At 37.2% G+C, this 1633-nt stretch overlaps 1 protein-coding gene across 1 annotated transcript in view; it reads right to left on the minus strand.

Moving 5' to 3' along the window:
- Positions 1–1633, minus strand: part of LOC103473052 (probable ATP-dependent RNA helicase DDX6) — an 11301-nt gene that overhangs the window by 1797 nt on the left and 7871 nt on the right. The window contains exons 8-10 of the mRNA XM_017307384.1: positions 1551–1629; positions 830–931; positions 5–206 (exon numbers count right to left, since the gene is read on the minus strand). Coding sequence (XP_017162873.1) covers positions 5–206; positions 830–931; positions 1551–1629 — 383 coding nt within the window. The remainder of the gene's footprint in view (positions 1–4; positions 207–829; positions 932–1550; positions 1630–1633) is intronic.

Below are 1633 nucleotides of genomic sequence, written 5' to 3' on the forward strand. Positions count from 1 at the left end.
CTGCTGGCGCGGCGGCTTCACTTCCGCCTCGTCCTCGTCGCCGTCGGCAACGGGCCCGGAGTGGTACTCGGCCACGTAGAGGCTCTTGTCGATGCTGCTGGGGATGGGCTTGATGTCGGTCACCAGCTGCTCCTCGATGGCCTTCAGGTTGAAGCGGTCCTCCGAGGTGATCAGGTTGATGGCCAGGCCCAGGTGGCCGAACCGCCCTGGTTACCATGGAAACAGAGGGTCAAGGTCACGGCAGCGCCCAGCGTAGGGTCGGCTAATGACTACTAATTTACTACCATTAAGTCTTATAGTATTTTAACTAATAAAAATATTTTTAAAAAGCATGAAAAATATATTTATAGAATTTATTAAAATTAAAAAAGACATTAACATTTATAAACCTTTTTTTAAAAAATGATCTAAAAACTAAAGACGATTTTTAAATCTTATGCATTTATTYAAAATCAATATAAAAAATAAAAAAGCAATATCAATTTATCTTTAATTCGCCATTTTAAATAAAACAGAAAAATCTGAAAATGTCACTATTTATATAATTTTGTATAAAAATTAACCATTTGTTCACATATTTTATTTTTTTAAAATTTCTAATGAATGTTTACTTTTTCATAGAAGCACAATTTTWATTTTTTAGCTACAGAATGAATTAATTATTTTTATGAAAGTTGAAATTAACGTTTCCAGTTCATAGTTCTCCAACCTGAACATAATAATTTCTGGTTCTGGTCACAAATTAAGCGAAATAAAAAACAATGCGTCAGCAAAAGGCTCCACGTGAAAACCGAAAGGTTCCGCATCGGTTCCGGACTCGTCCACCCACCGGACCTCCCGATGCGATGCAGGTACGTTTCTGCGTTTTTAGGGAAATCGAAGTTGATGACGACGTTCACAGCCTGGATGTCGATTCCTCTGGTGAAGAGATCTGCAGCAGGAAGGACCCAAAACCGAAAACGTTTCCAAAAAATACGTCACATTTCACTCAATCTGCTGCTCGCACATGAGAAACTCCAACAATTCAAGCATTTTCAGGGAAAGTCCCACAGTTTTTCAGAAAGAATTAAACTAAAAGTACATAATTTAAATTAATTATAGGATTTTTTATAAACTGCTAATTTCTTGTGGTGGTTTTAGTAAATAAAATTTAACAAAATGTTTCTAAATGTCTCCAACAGCAAACGGAGTCAGAAGGAAAAAAATCACCCATTTCAACAACATTATAAAAGGTTATCAATAAATCATTATGGGTAATAAATAAWCATTCATCACACAGAAATAATAAAAACTAATTTCAAGGCAAACGACCTTCAACTTCAACACAAAACAGAAATAATTTGGTGATTTTAGTCGATTTGAATCTGATTCCACTTCAGATGGAGAGAAAATTTATTTTTATTTGCTGAATGAAAATATGTTTTAAACAAATTTAGGCTTTTGATCAACTTTACTGCCAAACTGTGTTTGGATGTTTCCAAACCGCGGAAAGGAAAAACATTCCAGGGATTTCAAGGATTTCAAGGATTCCAGGTGGAGTGAAGACTCACCGGTGCAGACCAGGTTCCTGCAGAGTCCGTTCCTGAAGTCATGGAACACGCGGTTCCGGTACTCCTGAAAACAGACAGGGGCC

The sequence above is a fragment of the Poecilia reticulata genome, linkage group LG11 (genome assembly GCF_000633615.1).
Source record: "Poecilia reticulata strain Guanapo linkage group LG11, Guppy_female_1.0+MT, whole genome shotgun sequence".
Classification (NCBI taxonomy): Eukaryota; Metazoa; Chordata; class Actinopteri; order Cyprinodontiformes; family Poeciliidae; genus Poecilia; species Poecilia reticulata.